Raw genomic sequence first — 21,584 nt, 5'->3', positions numbered from 1 at the left:
CCACATGTGTTAATTCATAGTTTTGATGCCTTCAATGTGAATCTACAATTTTCAGTCATGAAAATATAGATAACTCCTTGAATGCGGTGTGTCCAAACTTTTGGTCTGTACTGTATATATTTTATTTTTTTTTTGCAAATTTTCGTTGTGCTTTGTTTTGATCACAAAATTAAAAGAACTGAACAAGTTTGGTATGTATCTCTGTAATCGAACTGATAAGGAGAATCCTACTTCTAGGTCATGTTTACCATACAATGTATGCCGTAAAAACAATTTCCAAAAACAATTGCATTTTTATTTCACCGCACTAGGACTTTTCCCCCATTTTCCAGTACAACTCATCCCGCAAAAACCAAGCCCTCATACAGTTAGGTCCAGAAATATTTGGACAGTGACACAATTTTTGCGAGTTGGGCTCTGCATGCCACCACATTGGATTTGAAATGAAACCTCTACAACAGAATTCAAGTGCAGATTGTAACGTTTAATTTGAAGGTTTGAACAAAAATATCTGATAGAAATTGTAGGAATTGTACACATTTCTTTACAAACACTCCACATTTTAGGAGGTCAAAAGTAATTGGACAAATAAACTAAACCCAAACAAAATATTTTTATATTCAATATTTTGTTGCGAATCCTTTGGAGGCAATCACTGCCTTAAGTCTGGAACCCATGGACATCACCAAACGCTGGGTTTCCTCCTTCTTAATGCTTTGCCAGGCCTTTACAGCCGCAGCCTTCAGGTCTTGCTTGTTTGTGGGTCTTTCCGTCTTAAGTCTGGATTTGAGCAAGTGAAATGCATGCTCAATTGGGTTAAGATCTGGTGATTGACTTGGCCATTGCAGAATGTTCCACTTTTTTGCACTGATGAACTCCTGGGTAGCTTTGGCTGTATGCTTGGGGTCATTGTCCATCTGTACTATGAAGCGCCGTCCGATCAACTTTGCGGCATTTGGCTGAATCTGGGCTGAAAGTATATCCCGGTACACTTCAGAATTCATCCGGCTACTCTTGTCTGCTGTTATGTCATCAATAAACACAAGTGACCCAGTGCCATTGAAAGCCATGCATGCCCATGCCATCACGTTGCCTCCACCATGTTTTACAGAGGATGTGGTGTGCCTTGGATCATGTGCCGTTCCCTTTCTTCTCCAAACTTTTTTCTTCACATCATTCTGGTACAGGTTGATCTTTGTCTCATCTGTCCATAGAATACTTTTCCAGAACTGAGCTGGCTTCATGAGGTGTTTTTCAGCAAATTTAACTCTGGCCTGTCTATTTTTGGAATTGATGAATGGTTTGCATCTAGATGTGAACCCTTTGTATTTACTTTCATGGAGTCTTCTCTTTACTGTTGACTTAGAGACAGATACACCTACTTCACTGAGTGTTCTGGACTTCAGTTGATGTTGTGAACGGGTTCCTCTTCACCAAAGAAAGTATGCGGCGATCATCCACCACTGTTGTCATCCGTGGACGCCCAGGCCTTTTTGAGTTCCCAAGCTCACCAGTCAATTCCTTTTTTCTCTGAATGTACCCGACTGTTGATTTTGCTACTCCAAGCATGTCTGCTATCTCTCTGATGGATTTTTTTCTTTTTTTTCAGCCTCAGGATGTTCTGCTTCACCTTAATTGAGAGTTCCTTAGACCGCATGTTGTCTGGTCACAGCAACAGCTTCCAATTGCAAAACCACACACCTGTAATCAACCCCAGACCTTTTAACTACTTCATTGATTACAGGTTGAGGGAGACGCCTTCAGAGTTAATTGCAGCCCTTAGAGTCCCTTGTCCAATTACTTTTGGTCCCTTGAAAAAGAGGAGGCCATGCATTACAGAGCTATGATTCCTAAACCCTTTCTCCGATTTGGATGTGAAAACTCTCATATTGCAGCTGGGAGTGTGCACTTTCAGCCCATATTATATATATAATTGTATTTCTGAACATGTTTTTGTAAACAGCTAAAATAACAAAACTTGTGTCACTGTCCAAATATTTCTGGCCCTGACTGTATATGTCTATGTGGACTGAGGAATAAAAAGTTATAGCTAATGAAAGAGGAGGAGGAAGAAACTAAAAGGAAAAAAAATAGTAATTGGCCAGGTCGGGTTAAAGGGCTTGTCCATACAAGGACAACCTTTTCTCATTCCTAATGTTTGGTTCCATTAAATTAAAAAAGACATACTCACCTATCCATATATACTCAATATATGGATCTGCGGTTAGAGGTGAAGCAAGATGGTGGCTCCGACTGGACTAAGATTTATGGCAGTGTGTTTGGAAAGGCATACCATATTGAAATACACACACCTGTTTATTAGGAGTGCGCTTCTTAAAAATTAGGGGTCTCTGACTCCACCTGGCCCCCTCATCACGGCTGACGTGAACAAAGATGATCGTGATGAACTAGGGCCTTAATATGAGTGATGAAAAATATAAGTAAGGCTGTTTTTACACATCTCCGTGTTTCACGGTCTGACTACTGACCACAAGGTACACATTGGCCGCACGTTTCCTGACCTGAACTTGACAGCTTCATGTTGAGTTCACGAAACCCGAATCTGTGAATTCAGCCACCTGTGAGGAAAAAATTGTAATGGCGTCCATCGGCCAGTCAGTTGTGTCAGGAGGAGGGAAGCTGCAGGAAAATGTTCTCAAGCATAGTGAGGGAGTAATCTCAGATGTTCGGGTTTGGCAGCCATTTTGAATTCTCTGGTGGTTTCTATAGATGTAACGTAAAATTAACGTATTTCATCTGTAAAATGGAAAACCATGGCAATGCCACCGGCAGGTATCATCTGCGCCGCAGCCGCCAGCACACGATGGCCAACAGCCATGTAATTTGGCTTGGAAATGTGGGCTGTTACCTTCCATGTTATGCAGCCACAGGTCGTCACATGCAGATGGCTGCCATGATGGTGAAAGCCAGGACAAGTCATCCATTTACGCTTCCTCACTGGAACTGGCAGCTTTTCCCAGACACGTGAGTGTAAAATCTGTGAATTATGGCGACCGTGCCACACTGTGTCACCGGTTGTGAATATGGCGGCCATATTGGATGCCCACCTGCTTTCCAGACATGACTATGAGTAGAGTCTATGACACCCTGACAGACCTGACACCTCCAGGGTTTATATTTGACGCCATTATGATCAGTTTGGAATATAATTCCTGTCACAAAGCAAGTATACATTGCCTTTAGCTGTGTCCTGCATTTACCACAGCAGATATCACCACAGCAGCCTTCCCCAGTGTGTACCTCGCTTTATCACTTCTCCACATCAACTGCTCCATGCCATTACACATTATATAAGCCGTGTAGCTCAGAGAGATGCCTGCACAAGGTAGGAACTATTGTGACTGTTCCTCGTTTCCCAGGGAAACATTTAAAGCAAGGACCCAAAAGCAAACACAACCTAGTTCTATGCGCGGCTGATCACATGATCGTGACGTCATCACAGAGCGGCTGCTGTGAAGGTCCCGGAAGACACATGAAAGGTGTACTATGTGCAGCACTGAAATACTTCCCCCAAGGTGATAGGAGAGAAGAATTGCAAAATGCTGGAAAAGTTATGGCTGTCGTGTAAAAATAACCCAACCCTGCGGTATGGAGTGCCCATGCTGGTGAGCCCGCCGTGCTGCACTGCACGTTACGTTTGGTTACCGATGTGTCAGTTTTCTCACCCTGCACAGTCACCATTCTACACTGGGGCTATGTGTCTGCTCATTTAAAGGGGGTTGTGCAAATGAAGCTTCATTACTTTCTTACTGTGTTTCATTTTATCGCCATTTTCAAGATCTGTGTTTGCTGTCAGTGAATGGAAACACTTGATAACATTCAGGGGGGTGTAAGAATATAGACCTGAGAGGTGTGGAGGGTCTAGGTAATAATCTGGATTTAAAGGAATTGTCCAGCTAGAAAAATAGATCTGCATGTGTTTAAAATTGAGAAGTGTACAAGTTACTAATATACTATCAGAAAATGTGCCCTGCTGGGAGAGGGGTCCTCACAGCCTCCTGACTTGTGCCCACCACAGAGAAGGTTGTCCCTGTGTTGGCACGTTATCAGAGCTGTTTGTGAAGGGGGCAGGCTGGTACGGTCCATGCATAGAGAAAGGGGCTCACTGGACCAGTCCATACATACACACAGAAGGGGGCAGGCTGATACGGTCCATGCATAGAGAAAGGGGCTGACTGGAACAGTCCGTACATACACACAGAAGGGGGCAGGCTGATACGGTCCATGCATAGAGAAAGGGGCTGACTGGAACAGTCCGTACATAGAGAGAGGGGCTGGCTGATACAGCCCATACATAGACCCAGAAGGGGGCTGGCTGGTACAGTCCATGCACAGACAGAGACAGGGGGCTGGCTGGTACAGTCCATGCACAGACAGAGACAGGGGGCTAACTGGAACAGTCCATGCATAGACAGAGAAGGGGGGTGGCTGATACAATCCATACATAGACACAGAAGGGGGCTGGCTGGTACAGTAGATGCACAGACAGAGAGAGTGGGCTGGCAGATATGGTCCATGCATAGACAGAGAGAGTGTTGGCTGATATGGTCCATGAACAGAGAAGGGGGTCTAGCTGGTACAGTCCATGCACATACAGAAAAGGGGGCTATCTATTACGGTCCATGCATAGACAGAGAAGGGGGCTGACTAATAAGGTCCATGCATAGACAGACATAGAAGGGGGCTGGCTAGTACGAGCCATATGTAGACATAGAAGGGGGCTACCTAGCACGGTCCATGCATACACAGGGGGCTAGCTAATACAGTCCATGTATAGACCGAGAAGGGGGCTTGCTAATACGGTCCATACAGAGACAGAGAGGAGGGCTGGCTGATAGGATTAATGCATAGAGAAGAAGGCTGGCTGATATTATCCGTGCATAGACAGAGAAAAAGGCTGACAGGTACGGTCCATGGGAGCTGACTGTGATACAGCCCATGATGCGTAGACAGAGAAGGGGGCTGGCTGATACGGCCCATGATGCGTAGACAGAGAAGGGGGCTGTCTGATACGGCCCATGATGCGTAGACAGAGAAGGGGGCTGGCTGATACGGCCCATGATGCGTAGACAGAGAAGGGGGCTGGCTGATACGGCCCATGATGCGTAGACAGAGAAGGGGGCTGGCTGATAAACTTCAAGCATAGACACAGAAGGGGACTGACTTATCTATTGAAATGAGCTTGTCCGCCATCCTCCTTCATATACAGCTCTGAGCTCATGCTGACAATGGAATGGAGTTACCACCTAATCATATTATCATGTAACGTGTATAACTTTCTCTTTCTAACTAGTTTATGTATGTTTTGTAGCTGGACAACCCCTTTAAAGTCTGTACCCCTGACTGATACATTGCAGCAAATTGTCAAATTTGTTTGACTTCTGATAGTAGATAGCAATGAGTGGATCCGTGGAAGTTTGGGTTCTGCTGGTCCAGAAGTTCGATTCTTTTTTTTTTTTTTTGTCTTTTTGTGGTACACACTACATCTGATCACACTGTTGTTATCCTCCAGTGAAAGCCATTCAAACACTGCAAGCGGCCGTGCGCAGGGGGAACCTGAGCGCAGGGGGAACCTGAGCGCAGGGGGAACCTGAGCGCAGGGGGAACCTGAGCGCAGGGGGAACCTGAGCGCAGGGGGAACCTGAGCGCAGGGGGAACCTGAGCGCAGGGGGAACCTGAGCGCAGAGTGCACCTGAGCGCAGAGTGCACCTGAGCGCAGAGTGCACCTGAGCGCAGAGTGCACCTGAGCGCAGAGTGCACCTGAGCGCAGCGTGCACCTGAGCGCAGCGTGCACCTGAGCGCAGCGTGCACCTGAGCGCAGCGTGCACCTGAGCGCAGCGATGCTCGAGCATACGTTAATCACCCAAACTCCAAACCCAATCTTTGTTTTCTTGGAGAAGTCTGAGTTAGGAGAAGTCTGAGTTAGTACCGAACTTCAGGTTCACTCATCTCTAATAGTAGGTTACAGAGGATGGAGTAGACGGTATAAGATTAGATCCTCTTCTCAGCTGAGACCAGTACAGTGGACTAAAATGGTCCTCTGGTCACATGACATTGATGACCTCCGGATATTTAATTAATTGGATCTTTGTAGATCTGACATCCAGCGCCTTCACTGAGCAGCTGCACTACACTACTTCTTTCAATGCGTAGCAGCCATTGCAGATCTGCTTTTGCTCTCTTGAATAGATGTTGGTGTGCTGTGCCCGATAGTGGCCATTGAGCTATAGACACAGTTGCTCTTCGGTACTTGCATCACATGGCCACTAATAGTAATAGCCACTAATCAGTAGGGGTGCCAGGTGGCAGAGCCCCACCAACCCTTTATTTGGCTTATCATTATTCTACTATACTAGAATTCAGCCATTAAATGTATATAAGCATGTTCTTTCTGAACTTGTGTTGTACATCTACACACAGTGTTTCCCCGAAAATAAAGCCTAGCATGATTTTACAGAATTTTTGCAGAATACTTGAAATATAAGCCCTACTCCCCAAAATAAGACCTAGTTACAGTCAAAGCCAGTGTTAGGCTATGTGCACACTTTGTGTCGAGCTAGGTGCAGTTCTAAACGCACCCTCTGGCAGTAATTGATTTTGCCAAAGTTGCTTTTTACCATAAAATAGCGTTAAAAACGCATGCGTATTTACCGCGTTTTAGGTGCATTTTTAGCGCTTTTTACATGCTTTTCAATAGCGTTTTGACAGATGCGTTTTGAATATAAAGACACTGCTAAATAAAGATTAAACAGTCAAACATAATGAAAAAAAAGAACAACATATATAATTTATTAAAAAAAAAGAAAATAGTTATATTTCATATAATTCTAGCGGTTTTATACTATTTAGTGGTCATTAATTTAATTGTCGGACTATGTGTGTGTTTGTAAAGGGACATATCAAATCTTTATTTTGATGTCCAAAACGCATGTTTTCTGCACCTAAAAAAGCAGGTAAAAAGCAGGAATTTTGATGTTTGTTACTTTTTGTAACTTCTCATTGACTTCAATGTTATCAAAACGCAGCCCAAATGACAAAAACAATTGACATGCTGCTTCTTTAAATGCTGAGTTTTTGCCCAAAATTATGCAAATTAAACGCAGCGTTTTAAACTGCATGGTGGGTACAAGAAATCCCCATTTCCCATAGACTTTGCTGGGAAATCACAACGCATGCATTTTGGCATGAAAAAGGTGCAGTTGAAAACGCTGCTGAAAAGCATGAAAAAACGCATCGTGGACACGTAGCCTTAGGGAACGTCATGCTGCGCAATTTCTCAGGGCCCCCACTCTCTTAGGGATCTCAGTAGTATTCCGAGGTTAACATTTTTCAAGGACCTTGATGACTTCACAGTCATGTGCACAAAGGTCTCTTAATTACAGGAGTTAAGGCTCGTTTCACACATCCGGCATTTCGCCAGATCCGGCATACTCCAGTACAGTGTAATACAGTACAATGGCATTGCGGGAAGCTCCGGTCACATGACAGCATGTGACTGGAGGTTGCCGCGATGCCATTGTACTGTATTACACTGTACTGGAGTATGCCGGATCCGGCAATCCGGCGAAATGCCGGATGTGTGAAACGTCAAACTTAGATAATGGTATAATGCCTCAAGCATATGGAAAAATATTGGAATATACAATGAAAAATGCTACTTGCTAATTTGAACATGTGAATAATGAATTGCATACCTGCCATGAACATTAGGAAAAAGGAGATATTTAGCAATCGCATTGATCAATGTAACTGAGCCCCAAAACCTCGTCAAGGTATATCTCTATATTGGGGTCCCTAGCTCTGTGACCCTAACTGTGTGTCATCTCATTGCAATTAAAAACTGCTATGGGTGGAGAGGGGTAACCAAGGACTGTCTTATATAGGAGATGGAAAAAACATGGCCGAAAGGGGCGGAGCTGTGTTCACATTCAGAAAAAAAACTACATATAACTGAATAGGATAACTGAAGTGAGCACTAATATATATATATATTATGAGTGCAAGCCAAAAAATACATACTATACAAGGATAAGGCTGCACATCAAACTTAAATAATGGTATAATGCCTCAAGCATATGGAAAAATATTGGAATATACAATGAAAAATGCTACTTGCTAATTTGAATTTGAAGTAACCTGTGGTGTCCCCGCTTGCTCAAGCTCGGGACATTTGTCCTTGCAGATCGAGTGTATCCCTGGATGTACTTACATTTTAAGGGATTTGAAGTGGAGATCCAGGGCCTCCAGCAAGGAAACATTACTATAGAGGGTTTACTCTCTGGGATTTGAAATGGAATCTAGGGATTCTCTTTAAGGAAAACCTCAGTATATAGGTAACTTGGACAGCTGAATATTTAACCTAGAGGGCTGACTGAGATCCTCTGCCCTAAACGGCACACAGTGCACCATCCATAAGCCTTGCATCAGATTATAGGTGTCTTCTACCCTGAATAGTAATATCTCTTCTCTGCTGAGACAAGAAAAGTGGACCACATAAGGAGGACACTACTAGTCCTTTTTGGAGATTGTACTAAGACAGATCAAGCAAGCACTTTCTGCTGCAACCAGTGTATCAATCTTGGATGTTGTTCCAAGTGTTGTTGGATATTGACCCCTGATGAACCCCCGACCATTCAGTTAGGAGGGGGGGAAACGCGTCGGGAGAAGCTGTGGGTACCGGCCTTGGTGGACCCAGGAGCTCTTTCCTAACTGCTGTTTATACAGTATCTAGACTGAAATATAGAATCCAGTCTTGTTCAGGAACCAACATAATTTTTTGTATTTTTATACGTTGTCCTGGTCTTACACAATGCACCTGGTTTGGTGGTAGGTTTCAGGCCAGTGAAGAACAGGGATAGCAAGGGACAGCCACCCGGAGCGGGGGGTGTTCAAAACCTTATAATACCCTCCGCAGTCAGGCAGGGGAAATTGAGGATCACCTAGCCCCTCTAAGATCATCTAGAGTCTATCTAACTATCATCCTATTCCTGCACGCCTTTCCTGCTCTTCATTAGACCTCTCACTAATACACTGTCATGTGTTTTATATGTTATTTGACATTGGTGTCTTACATTGTTTTTATTGATTAATATTAAAGGATTTTTTTTAGAGGTTTGTTTAGGTGGTTTCTTTTAAAGTCAATATTGGCTAAGAAAATGAACTTTAACCCCCAAAACACATTTCAACATCATTGCATTCCTGCCTTAAAAGGAGCAGCTAACATTGTTTTAGTGATTGTTCCAGTAACACAGGTGTGGGTGTTGATGAGGACAGGGCTGGCAAAGTCAGTCATGATTAAGTAAGAATGACACCACTGGACACTTTAAAAGGAGGCTGGTGCTTGGTATCATTGTTTCTGTTCAGTTAACCATGGTTATCTCTAAAGAAACACGTGCAGCCATCATTGCTCTGCACAAAAATGGCCTAACAGGGAAGAGTATCGCAGCTACAAAGATTGCACCTCAGTCAACAATCTATCGCATCATCAACAACTTCAAGGAGAGAGCTTCCATTGTTGCCAAAAAGGCTCCAGGGCGCCCAAGAAGGACCAGCAAACGCCAGGACCGTATCTTTAAACTGTTTCAGCTGCGGGATCGGACTACCAGCAGTGCCGAGCTAGCTCAGCAATGGCAGCAGGCTGGTGTGAGTGCTTCTGCATGCACTGTGAGGCGGAGACTGCTTGAGCAAGGCCTGGTTTCAAGGAGGGCAGCAAAGAAGCCACTTCTCTCCAGAAAAAACATCAGGGACCGACTGATATTCTGCAAAAGGTACAGGGAGTGGACTGCTGAGGACTGGGGTAAAGTAATTTTCTCAGATGAATCCCCTTTTCGATTGTTTGGGACATCTGGAAAACAGCTTATTAGGAGAAGAAGAGGTGAGCGCTACCACCAGTCTTGTCTCATGCCAACTGTTAAGCATCCTGAAACCATTCATGTGTGGGGTTGCTTCTCAGCCAAGGGAATCGCACCACTCACAGTCTGGCCTAAAAACACAGCCATGAATAAAGAATGGCACCAGAATGTCCTCCAAGAGCAACTTTTCCCAACTGTCCAAGAGCAGTTTGGCGCCCAACAATGCCTTTTCCAGCATGATGGAGCACCTTGCCATAAAGCAAAGGTGATCACTAAATGGCTCATGGAACAAAACAGAGAGATTTTGGGTCCATGGCCTGGAAACTCCCCAGATCTTAATCCCATTGAGAACTTGTGGGCAATCATCAAGAGACGGGTGGACAAACAAAAACCAACAAATTCTGGCAAAATGCAAGCATTGCTTATGCAAGAATGGACAGCTATCAGTCAGGATTTGCTCCAGAAGTTGATTGAGAGCATGCCCGGGAGAATTGCAGAGGTCCTGAAGAAGAAGGGTCAACACTGCAAATATTGACTTGCTGCATTAACTCATTCTAGCTGTCAATAGAACCTTTTGGTCTCATAATATGATTGCAATTATATTTCTGTATGTGATGTAAACATCAGACAAACACAATTAAAAACCAGAGGGCAACAGATCATGTGAAAATATCATTTTGGTGTCATTCTCAAAACTTTTGGCCATGACTGTACACTGAGCCTTCTGAGTTCATTACCTAATTTTAAAGCCAAGAAGAAGACTGGCCAGGGAAGGATCTGATCCAGATGGCCAGTCCCCTTCATGTATTTCCCTAGTCATGTGCCAGAGAGGAATCTGTGTGGAAACAACAACCGAGGTGGATCTTCTGGGATTGTGAGAGGATCAGAAATCGAGCCAACGTGGCAATGTTCAGCCCTTACAGTACATTAGTAAATGTTATTCATTTACATTGTCACAACAACCATGGACCTTGTGCTCTCAGACAACCCCTTTAAGACTGGAGTACTGATCTAAAGCACAACGCCAAAGTTTTTGTTTATTTTTATTTATTTTTTGCGCTGCTGGAGTGGTGCTATAAATCTAAGTCGCCTGCCCTTTGTCTTGGGCTGAATTCACACGGTGGTATGTCATCTGATTCAAGTGCATCGGATGCAATATGCTAATGACTTTCGGCTCCCGATGTGCTGCCAGAGTGGTCCGAGTGTCATGTGACTGTAACACGATCTTGCGATCGGATCACAGCTGCGGAGGAGAGGGAGGGATTAATCTCCCCATCTCCATTGTCAGCTGATGAGATTATCGCATTGCAGTCACATGTCATCCGAGTGCAGACTGATGTTTCACTTGCACCCATAGACTTGTATGGGTGCGAGTGACATGGCTATCGCAGACTATCGCAGCATGCTGCGACTTTTCGCTCATCCAGAATCTGGATGAGAAAAAAATTGACCATCTGCTCTCCCTCATTGAATAACATTGGTCCGAATCATACGCTCATGTGAGTTTACCCTTATACTCACCTTCCAGCAGTTTCATCTTCTATTCTATCGCTGCCGCTCTGGTCAGTCTCTGGTGATTTGTGACCTGACGGCAGCTCCAGTGTTGCATGGCGTGCACCAGAGGTCAGAACTCAAAGTCTATGGGAGCCTTGTTCTGGCCTCATAGACTTTTATTGAGAGTTTGTGAGGTAACTTCTGGACAACCAAATGTTATGGTCACAAGATGGCGCCAAAGGACTGGAGCAACACCGAAAAAAAAAAAAAGGTGAAAACACTGGAAAGTGAGTATAGTGCTAGGGGCAAGGGGACTTGCATTTAAAGCGCCACTCCAGCACTGGGAAAAAAAAACTGCATCCAGCAATAAGGTGATGACTGATCCTCAGGACCCTGGCGGCCGTCCTCAGGACCCTGGCGGCCGTCCTCAGGACCCTGGCGGCCGTCCTCAGGACCCTGGCGGCCGTCCTCAGGACCCTGGCGGCCGTCCTCAGGACCCTGGCGGCCGTCCTCAGGACCCTGGCGGCCGTCCTCAGGACCCTGGCGGCCGTCCTCAGGACCCTGGCGGCCGTCCTCAGGACCCTGCCGGCCGTCCTCAGGACCCTGCCGGCCGTCCTCAGGACCCTGCCGGCCGTCCTCAGGACCCTGCCGGCCGTCCTCAGGACCCTGCCGGCCGTCCTCAGGACCCTGCCGGCCGTCCTCGGTGGGAGCTCCTAAGTCACGAGGGCACCACCTTCATTTCTACATGAACCTTGGTCTGTAGGACCCGTCGACCTGATAGATCACTACTCAGGAACGTGTCTGAAAATATAAGATGTTTTTTGCTCTGACCCAGGTCCCCAGAGTCCTTTCATGACCCCACGCTTTTCATACTGGAAACAGATGCCTAATTAATGCTGTTGCTCGTTCTTCCATGGTTTCGCAGGGCACGGTTACATGATTAAACAGGTGGTTTGGGGATATATCTGACAGATGTATCCTCCCACTCTTTCCTTCAGGGTGCAGCTGATGTTCGTAGGAAAGGATCTTGCGTCATTTGAAGATTTATGAAGAAAGTTTTATTTCTTGTTTTATCCGAGGGAGAAAAGAATACAAATTGTTTGCAGGTTGATGAGCTCTTATTAAAAGGGGTTATGGTTTCTTGTTAAAATGGTAAAATTGCAAAGTGCTTGTAAAAACAAGCAAATTAACAATGTACCTCTAATTAAAGATCCTCTCTGGCGTCAAAAACAGAAGGATTTTTAATTCTCTTGTGTACGGCTGATCGCCTGGTTACCAGCCACCGCTGTAGATTGATCAGAAGTGGCCAGTTTCCTAGAGACACGTCACGAACGCTTGTAAGCACTTTGCCTTAGAGCTCGCAATCGCTGCTCTTGAGCTGATCAGATCCCGTGTCTGACCGGCTTGTTTGTAGAGTTGTCTCCTGATATTGCAGAGGAACAGTTGCCTCTGTTTCCTGCATCAGAGACTACACAGTTCGGACTAGTGGCGTGACCATCCCCCTGGGGCGTGACCATCATCACCCTGGGGCACGCCATCCCGTGGGGCACGCCATCCCCTGGGGCACTCCATCCCCTGGGGCACACCATCCCCGGGAAGCAGGAACACTAAAGGCAGGGAGGGTATGCTTCTGAAGTAAGAAGATCAGAAAACCCCTTGAGACCCTTAAAGGGAACCTGTCACCAGATTTGGTGCCTATAAGCTGCAGCCACCACCAGTGGTCTCTTATATGCAGCATTCTAACATACTCTATATAAGAGCTCAGTCTGCTATGTAGAATGTAAAAATCACTTTATAATACTCACCTAAGGGGCAGACTGGTCGGATGGGTGTCTCCGTTCTCCGGTACCAGTGCCTCCTCTTTCGGCCATCTTTGTCCTCCTTCTTTTGAAGCCTGGGTGCATGACGCGTCCGACATCATCCACACAAGTCGACATTGGGGTCCTGCTCAGACTCACTTTGATCTGCCCTGTTGCTTGAAGTGCGCCTGCGCGGGACCACAATGTTGGCTCGTGTGCATGACGTAGGATGCGTCATGCATCCAGGCTTCAGAAGAAAGAGGGCAAAGATGGCCAAAAGAGGAGGCGCCGGTATCGAAGAACAGAGACACCCATCCGACCAGTTTGCACCGCACCGCCCCTTAGGTGAGTATTATAAAGTAATTTTTACGTTCTACATAGCGGCCTGGGCTCTTATATACAGCATTCTAACATGCTGTATATAAGAGCCCACTGGTGGTAGCCGCAGCTTATAGTTGCCAAATCTGGTGACAGGTTCTCTTTAAGGACATATGACATAATGTGTACATCATATAACGGCTCCCTTACTTTAATGTGGATCAGAAGCCGAGCCAGCATCTTTCCTGGCAGATGATGGCTGTGATAATTAACCATCATCTGCCTCTAATTGCCGCAGATGGAGCAGAGCTCTGTCCATGATTGTTAACAGCTTAAATGCCGATGTCAGAGTGCCGTTCTAACCAGTCATCGGCGCTCCTGAGAGGCGATCACGAGCCGCCTTGCCGTGACAGCCAAGAGTCTGGTGAAGACCCCTGTGCTTGTCATTATAGTACTCCTGTGAAAGCCAGCCCATGGCCGGTGTTCTTAGGAGACCATGATTTTTCCTACGTACAGCAATACTATGGCACTGCTGTATATACGGTAGCACAAGTGATCAGAAGATCACAGGTTCAAGTCACCTAAGGGGACCATTAAATAGTGTGAGAAGTTTAAAAAAAAAGCTTTAAAAATCTAAAGGTTCAAATCACCCCCCCCCCTTCCACCCATTAAAAATGAATAAGAAAAAATACAAATTCGTAAAAGTCCGATTTTTCATATGAAAATATATGATATAAATTAATCCAATCGGTATACAAAATCTAAAACCTGGCTATCAAAACATCGGTTCTACCCCAAAAATCATATCAATAGAAACATCGGCTCAGGCCTAAAAAAAAAAACAAGCCCTCACACACACCCATATTTTGAATATTGAACACGTTATGGCTCCCTGGAAAATGGTGTCATTCATAAGTACAACTCGTCCCGCAAAAAAAACGAGCAATGTCGACTGAGAAATAAAAATGTTATGGCTCTTTTTGTAATTCGAGGAGGAAAAAAAAAACATGAAAGAAGGAAAAAAAACAAAAATCGCCTGGTCTTTAACAATTAAAATTGACTGCTGGAACACCATTGTAAATGTGAACAGGGTGCTAGCCAAAAAATACACAATCTATATGAAGTGAAAGCTTTACTGCCCCATAACCACTTCACGGTAATCTCTTATTTATGGGGTCCCTAACCAAATGTTACCTCTATATGCGGTTAAAACCTGCTTGTGTGCATGGGTACCTACCAAATGTTACCTCTATGTGCGGTTAAAACCTGCTTGTGTGCATGGGTACCTACCAAATGTTACCTCTATGTGCGTTTTTTCATTTTCATTCCTTATCTATATATATATAATTGCCTTATTCTGTCTGTCTGTCTGTCTGTCTGGCTCCAAAATTGTGTCCTTACGGTGACACAAAGCTGATTGGCTGCTGGGCTCGCCATGGCCCCGCCCCCGCACGGATTGGCCGCTCACCTCGGCTCCGCCCCCCCACGGATTGGTCGCTCGCCTCGGCCTGGCCCCGCCCTCCGCATGGATTGGCCACTTGCCCCGGCCCTCCGCACGCATCGCCAGACATAACCTTGCGCTGCTGGGATCGTGACGGAGCCGGTGAACGCTGGTAACCATTATACACATCGGGTAACTAAGGTCCCTTAATTACCCGATGTGTATCATAGTTACCAGCGTACACCGGCTCCCGGTACACATGTGCAGGGAGCCGGCATTATACTCCTCTCCCCCCAGGACTACGCCTCCTATTATAGTCCTCCTATTATTATACTCCTCTCTGAGTATAATAGGAGAACTATTATAGCATGGGGGATGGAGCACGATGGGGTGCGCAGCATGGGGGATGTAGCACGATGGGGAGTGCGCAGCATGGGGGATGGAGCACGATGGGGAGTGCGCAACATGGGGGATGGAGCACGATAGGGAGTGCGCAACATGGGGGATGGAGCACGATGGGGGGTGCGCAGCATGGGGGATGGAGCACGATGGGGAGTGCGCAGGATGGGGGATGGATCACGATAGGGAGTGCGCAGCATGGGGGATGTAGCATGATGGGGGGTGCGCAGCATGGGGGATGGAGCACGATGGGGAGTGCGCAGCATGGAGGATGGAGCACGATGGGGAGTGCGCAGCATGGGGGATGGAGCACGATAGGGAGTGCACAGCATGGGGGATGGAGCACGATAGGGAGTGCGCAGCATGGGGGATGGATCACGATGGGGGGTGCGCAGCATGGGGGATGGATCACGATGGGGGGTGGGCAGCATGTGGGATGGAGCACGATGGGGGGTGGGCAGCATGGGGGATGGAGCACGATGGGGGGTGCGCAGCATGGGGGATGGGGCACGATGGGGGGTGCGCAGCATGGGGGATGGAGCACGATGGGGGGTGCGCAGCATGGGGGATGGGGCACGATGGGGGGTGCGCAGCATGGGGGATGGGGCACGATGGGAGGTGCACACCTCCCCCCCTACACACACACACAACACACCACACACACACTGGGAACCACAAACACCGCCATACACAGACACCCACACACACAGACAACGCTGCACACACACAACACCCAACACACAAACACCGCGGCATACATAAATATACGCACATACCGCACAACACACACATTGCACAAAACATACCTCCCCCCAAAACACACCACACCCACACAAACCGCGCAACACACACACACACAACGCGACAGACACACAGCGCTCCACAAACAACGCAACACACATACAACACCGCTCTCACCCCCCGCCACACCCAGACAACACCCAGAACATGTACAGCCCCTACACAAACACTTGGTAACTACACACGACAACATATATATATATATATATATATATATATATATATATATATATAATATATATATATATATATATATATATATATAGATATATATATATAGATATATATAACCATACATGAACTACACAATACGTAAATTCTAGAATACCCGATGCGTAGAATCGGGCCACCTTCTAGTGTATTATAAAGCAGTTATGCTTGTTCATATTTCTCTGAATTTGGTGTGCAGCTTTCACTTCATATAGATTGTGTATTTTTTGGCTAGCACCCTGTTCACATTTACATGGTGTTCCAGCAGTCATTTTGATTGTTATGCAGTTTTTTCTGTCTGAGGACCCAGTCCCCGCCCTTTAGCCATGATTATTCAATTTCCTATATAGCCAGGTCCCTGGCTTCTGCTTGTTGATATGTCTCTGAATTTGGTGTGCAGCTTTCACTTCATTTAAGGGGTTTAAGGGAAAATGTTATTGTTGATTTTCTAACCAGAAATGATTGACTTTTACTAATACTCAAAACATAAGAAAATATCACAACCACATTGCAGGAGCCCTTACAATGTCAGAGTTATTGAGATCATGCAATGTTTACAGTTTTGCAGTTTTAGTATTTGGTGCTACGCTACGGAGGTCTAACCTAAAACTTCCTGACCCCCCCCCCCCCCCCCCACACCATTGCACATGTAGTCCCATTGTGATGAGGTCACAGCACTCCTCTCCCTATTAGGCTAGGTTCACATTTCCGTTGTTTTGCACCAGTCGCATGTGTTGTACAACAGATGACAAGAATTGGAATTGATTGTCATCATTAAACGGATTCTGTTGTAAAACGTGAGGGAGAGAACGATCAGCTGATCGTGCACAATAGCTGGCCGCCGGGTGATCAGCTGATCGTGCACAATAGCTGGCCGCCGGGTGATCAGCTGATCGTGCACAATAGCTGGCCGCCGGGTGATCAGCTGATCACTCTCATTATCTGGCCGCCGGGTGATCAGCTGATCGTGCACAATAGCTGGCCGCCGGGTGATCAGCTGATCACTCTCATTATCTGGCCGCCGAGTGATCAGCTGATTGCTTTCATTAGCCGGCTGCCGGGTGATCAGCTGATCACTCTCATTATCTGGCCGCCGGGTGATCAGCTGATCGTGCACAATAGCTGGCCGCCGGGTGATCAGCTGATCACTCTCATTATCTGGCCGCCGGGTGATCAGCTGATTGCTTTCATTAGCCGGCTGCCGGGTGATCAGCTGATCGCTCTCATTAGCCGGCCGCCGGGTGATCAGCTGATCGCTCTCATTAGCCGGCCGCCGGGTGATCAGCTGATCACTCTCATTATCTGGCCGCCGGGTGATCAGCTGATTGCTTTCATTAGCCGGCTGCCGGGTGATTAGCTGATCGCTCTCATTAGCCGGCCGCCGGGTGGTCAGCTGATCGCTCTCATTAGCAGTCCGCCGGGTGATCAGCTGATCGCTCTCATTAGCCGGCCGCCGGGTGATCAGCTGATCGCTCTCATTAGCCGGCCGCCGGGTGATCAGCTGATCGCTCTCATTAGCCGGCCGCCGGGTGATCAGCTGATCGCTCTCATTAGCCGGCCGCCGGGTGATCAGCTGATCGCTCTCATTAGCCGGCCGCCGGGTGATCAGCTGATCGCTCTCATTAGCAGTCTGCCGGGTGATCAGCTGATCGCTCACAGCAGCCTTGTGATCAGCTGATTGCTTTCATTAGCCGGCCGCCGGGTGATCAGCTAATCGCTCACAGCAGCCTTGTGATCAGCTGATCGCTCTCATTAGCCGGCCGCCGGGTGATCAGCTAATTGCTCACAGCAGCCGGCCGCTGGGTGATCAGCTGATCGCTCACAGCAGCCGGCCGCCGGGTGATCAGTTGATCGCTCTCATTAGCCGGCCGCCGGGTGATCAGCTGATCGCTCTCATTAGCCGGCCGCCGGGTGATCAGCTGATCGCTCTCATTAGCCGGCCGCCGGGTGATCAGCTGATCGCTCTCATTAGCAGTCCGCCGGGTGATCAGCTGATCGCTCTCATTAGCAGTCCGCCGGGTGATCAGCTGATCGCTTTCATTAGCCGGCCGCCGGGTGAACAGCTGATCGCTCTCATTAGCCGGCCGCCGGGTGATCAGCTGATCGTGCACAATAGCCAGCCGCCGGGTGATCAGCTGATCGCTCTCATTAGCAGTCCGCCGGGTGGTCAGCTGATCGCTCTCATTAGCAGTCCGCCGGGTGATCAGCTGATCGCTCTCATTTGCCGGCCGCCGGGTGAACAGCTGATCGCTCTCATTAGCCGGCCGCCGGGTGATCAGCTGATCGTGCACAATAGCCAGCCGCCGGGTGATCAGCTGATCGCTCTCATTAGCAGTCCGCCGGGTGGTCAGCTGATCGCTCTCATTAGCAGTCCGCCGGGTGATCAGCTGATCGCTCTCATTTGCCGGCCGCCGGGTGAACAGCTGATCGCTCTCATTAGCCGGCCGCCGGGTGATCAGCTGATCGTGCACAATAGCCAGCCGCCGGGTGATCAGCTGATCGCTCTCATTAGCAGTCCGCCGGGTGGTCAGCTGATCGCTCTCATTAGCAGTCCGCCGGGTGATCAGCTGATCGCTCTCATTTGCCGGCCGCCGGGTGATCAGCTGATCGCTCTCATTAGCCGGCCGCCGGGTGATCAGCTGATCGTGCACAATAGCCGGCCGCCGGGTGATCAGCTGATCGCTCTCATTAGCCGGGTGATCAGCTGATCGCTCTCATTAGCCGGGTGATCAGCTGATCGCTCTTATTAGCCGGCCGCCGGGTGATCAGCTGATTGCTCTTATTAGCCGGCCGCCAGGTGATCAGCTGATCGCTCTTATTAGCCGGCCGCCGGGTGAACAGCTGAACGTTCGGCCGCTGAGAGAGAGCATGCGCAGTGAAATCAAAAGGATTCTGCTGCTCAAAAAAACGCTACATGCTGCGTTCCTGGTGCTCGACGGTCAGTTGTTCTACGACTGATCAGTCGGGCGGTGGATGCAACGCAAGAGCCTCAGTCACAATCCGATGCTTATACAAGTCTATGGAAAACGACGGAATCCGCCAAACGGATTGCGTTGTTTATCAGAGCGGTGGATTGTGACTGATCATAAACAACGGAAATGTGAACCTAGCCTTACTCATCAGGTTTTTTCTTTTCTGTTTTTAGTAAACCATTTGTTTTCAGTCCTCACTATGTTTCTAATATGCTGTAGTATATACCGTATGCACGTACTGATTTACCGTCTTTTCTTGCAGCTGCTGGTCATTGGAGGGTCTTTTGGACTCCGAGAATTTACTCAAATTCGTTATGATGTTCAGAAGCTAAAAAATACAGTAAGTGATGAACAAATGAAGAAGCCTGAATGATGGTCACTATGACGGGCACTACCCTCAAACGGCTGGCACAGACCACGCAGGGGTTTTCACCACTACTTTCCCAGCCTGGTTATGTGAATATTTAATAAGCATTCGCTGCTCGCCTAAAACAGTGTTTTCTGGTTATGTTTTTTTTTTTTTAACAAACAAACAAACTATGCTCTACTCACCCTTCTCAGGTCCGGCGCTGAGTCTCTAGTTCTGGTGTGTGTTAGAAACTGTAGCACTACCGTCAGATAGGCAGCGCTACGGTCAATCATTGAGCTCAGCAGCTCTGCTCGAGTTGACGGCACAAGCTGCTGAACTCACTGATTGGCTGCAGTGCTTTCTGTAATGTCAGTGCTGAAGAAAAGAAACCAAGAGGAGGAACAGAAATTCAGCATTGAACCTGGGGAGGGTGAGAAAACATGATTTTGTTTAAATTTATTTATTTATTTTTATTTTAACCAGAAAAACAGAAGACCCCCTTTAAGTTATGCACGTAAGGTGGATGAATCTGCAGATTTCCGCTCAATTGCCGACTACCTTATGTGTATGGAAGTGAACTGGCTGATCCCCATCAGCAGTTGTCGAGTGGGGGTCGGGAGGTTCTGGACGAATAGTGCTGTATGGCCACCAGATGGGAGTTGCTTTGGATTGATGGGTTATCAAGCTACCAAAGACCTTAACTCCTTCACGACACTTGACGTACCTATAAGCCATGGTTCAGGAAGGGGTTCCCGACCGATGAAGTAGATAAATGTGATCCAAAATATTTTGTAAAATGTTCCCAATGAACGTTTCAACTTAATCCACAAAAATCAAGTCCCCACTCAGGTCCGTCATCTATTAACGGAAATATAGGGGGTTTCCACATTATTGGTAGCACACATGCTCTGAAAAAGTGGTATCGCTCCCCCAAAAAGAAATCCAGCAAAATGTGCGCTTCCAAATTCAAATGCCCTCTCCCATCTGAGCACCACAATGTGCCTAAACCACATTTAACGTACAAGATGTTTGGCATTTCTGTTGTGAGGAGAGCCTTCTGATTACATGTACAGTGGAAAGCTTGGAAGCGCAGTTTCCGAAGTCCCTAAGTGCCAGAACAACAGAAACCCCCTCAAGTGACCCCATTTTGAAACTTACACCCCTCTGGGAATTTGTCTACAGGTATAGTGATGATTTTGACTCCATGGGTGTTCTCCAGAATCAAGCAGCAATTTATGTTGCTGAGTGAAAATTACAAATGTGCTATTGTGCTGCCCTTACATTCTAGTGCCCAGTACATTATAGTGCCCATACACTGCCCAGCTCGTGCTTATGGAGACACTCGCCTCATAAATTAAAGGGAGCCAAACATCAGGATTTTTGGATATAAGGTAATGCCAGTGCTATACTGGCACTATAAGGCAAATTATCTACATACCTGTAGTGGGCAGCTCGGATGTTTAGGCTTTGAAATCCAAATTTGTGAAGTTTAAAAATTCATCATCTTTTTGACTGACAGTTGCACTTCTGCTAATATCCAGGCGGGTTATGCACATGGATTCCTCCCTCTCTCTGGCTGTATGCAAATTTTTCTATTTAGTAACACGGCGTCTGAGTTGGCGCCTGCGCATAGCGCTTATCTCCGGCGCCATGTTTCTGTCTTGTGCCTGAAAGGGCGGCGCATGCGCCCTCGCTTCTTCAGATCTCATTGTGACTGCGGGAGCGCGCGCAGTTACAACAGGACTGGAGAACAGCTGATCTTACTGATCGCTGGCAGGCTGGGGCTGCAGCTAATTGGTAAGATCGATAAGATCAGCTTTTCTCCAGGCCTGTTGTGACCACGCGCGCTCTCGCAGTCACAATGAGATCTGAAGAAGCGCATGCGCTGCCATCTCAGGCACAAGACTGGGTAATGCAGGCTTCAGAAAC

At 47.2% G+C, this 21,584-nt stretch overlaps 1 protein-coding gene across 2 annotated transcripts in view; it reads left to right on the top strand.

The window, feature by feature from the left end:
* The first annotated feature begins 3,455 nt into the window (after positions 1–3,455).
* Positions 3,456–21,584, top strand: part of COX16 (cytochrome c oxidase assembly factor COX16) — a 95,115-nt gene continuing 76,986 nt past the window's right edge. For both annotated transcript variants that reach the window (XM_075331100.1, XM_075331099.1), the window contains exons 1-2: positions 3,456–3,626; positions 19,569–19,646. In XM_075331100.1, coding sequence (XP_075187215.1) covers positions 3,561–3,626; positions 19,569–19,646 — 144 coding nt within the window. In that variant the 5' untranslated portion in view covers positions 3,456–3,560. The remainder of the gene's footprint in view (positions 3,627–19,568; positions 19,647–21,584) is intronic.

This window comes from Anomaloglossus baeobatrachus, chromosome 12 (genome assembly GCF_048569485.1).
Source record: "Anomaloglossus baeobatrachus isolate aAnoBae1 chromosome 12, aAnoBae1.hap1, whole genome shotgun sequence".
NCBI classification, from domain to species: domain Eukaryota; kingdom Metazoa; phylum Chordata; class Amphibia; order Anura; family Aromobatidae; genus Anomaloglossus; species Anomaloglossus baeobatrachus.
The sequence above is the reverse complement of the archived record's forward strand: the minus strand, read 5'-3'. Positions and strand labels throughout refer to the sequence as shown.